At 65.1% G+C, this 671-nt stretch overlaps 1 protein-coding gene across 1 annotated transcript in view; it reads right to left on the bottom strand.

The window, feature by feature from the left end:
• The window catches only part of COPZ1 (coatomer protein complex subunit zeta 1), a gene marked incomplete at both ends in the record, with an annotated part of 1036 nt that extends 366 nt beyond the window's left edge, over nucleotides 1-670 (bottom strand). Inside the window, 2 exons of the mRNA XM_017742326.1 lie at nucleotides 191-272; nucleotides 584-670. Coding sequence (XP_017597815.1) covers nucleotides 191-272; nucleotides 584-670 — 169 coding nt within the window. The remainder of the gene's footprint in view (nucleotides 1-190; nucleotides 273-583) is intronic.
• Between the last annotated feature and the right edge of the window lies 1 nt (nucleotide 671).

A 671-nucleotide genomic window follows, 5' to 3' on the forward strand; every position in this document is an offset into this window, starting at 1 on the left:
CTGTCCTTATCCCCGGTCCCCTCCCGTCCCTGTCCCCTCGTGTCGCCATCCCTGTCCCCGTCCCCTCCTGTCCCTGTCCCCGTCCCTGTCCTCTCCTGTCTGTCCCCTCTCCCTGCTGTCCCCTCTGTCCCCTCCTGTCCCCTCCTGTCCCTGCTGTCCCTGCCGCCCCCGTGGCCCCGCTGTCACTCACTGTCACTGCGGTGCGTCTTGCTGAAGATGTTCTTCTCGAAGGCACGCTGCTCCTTCACGCTGGGGTACGTGTCATCGTAGTACTGGGGACATCGGGGACATTGGGGACATGGAAGATGGGACATGGGACAGCTGGGCACACCTGGGGCACATTGGCCACCTCTTGACCCCTGGGCCACCAACCCTGTCTCTACCCCAAACGTCCCCTTCCCCAGAGCCGTGTCCCCTCACAGGGCAGTGTCCCCTGCTGTCCCCCCTGTGTCCCCTCACTGTCCCCTCACAGGGCAGTGTCCCCTGATGTCCCCTCACAGGGCAGTGTCCCTTCATAGGGCAGTGTCCCCTGGTGTCCCCTGGTGTCCCCTTGCTGTCCCCTCGCTGTCCCCTGCTGTCCCACCTTGGCGAAGAGCCTCTCGCCGTCGTTGTCCAGGATGATGATGGCCTTGACCGCGTACAGGGACGGCTCCTGCGGGGACAGGGACACC

The sequence above is a fragment of the Corvus brachyrhynchos genome, unplaced genomic scaffold, assembly GCF_000691975.1.
Source record: "Corvus brachyrhynchos isolate BGI_N302 unplaced genomic scaffold, ASM69197v1 scaffold238, whole genome shotgun sequence".
Classification (NCBI taxonomy): domain Eukaryota; kingdom Metazoa; phylum Chordata; class Aves; order Passeriformes; family Corvidae; genus Corvus; species Corvus brachyrhynchos.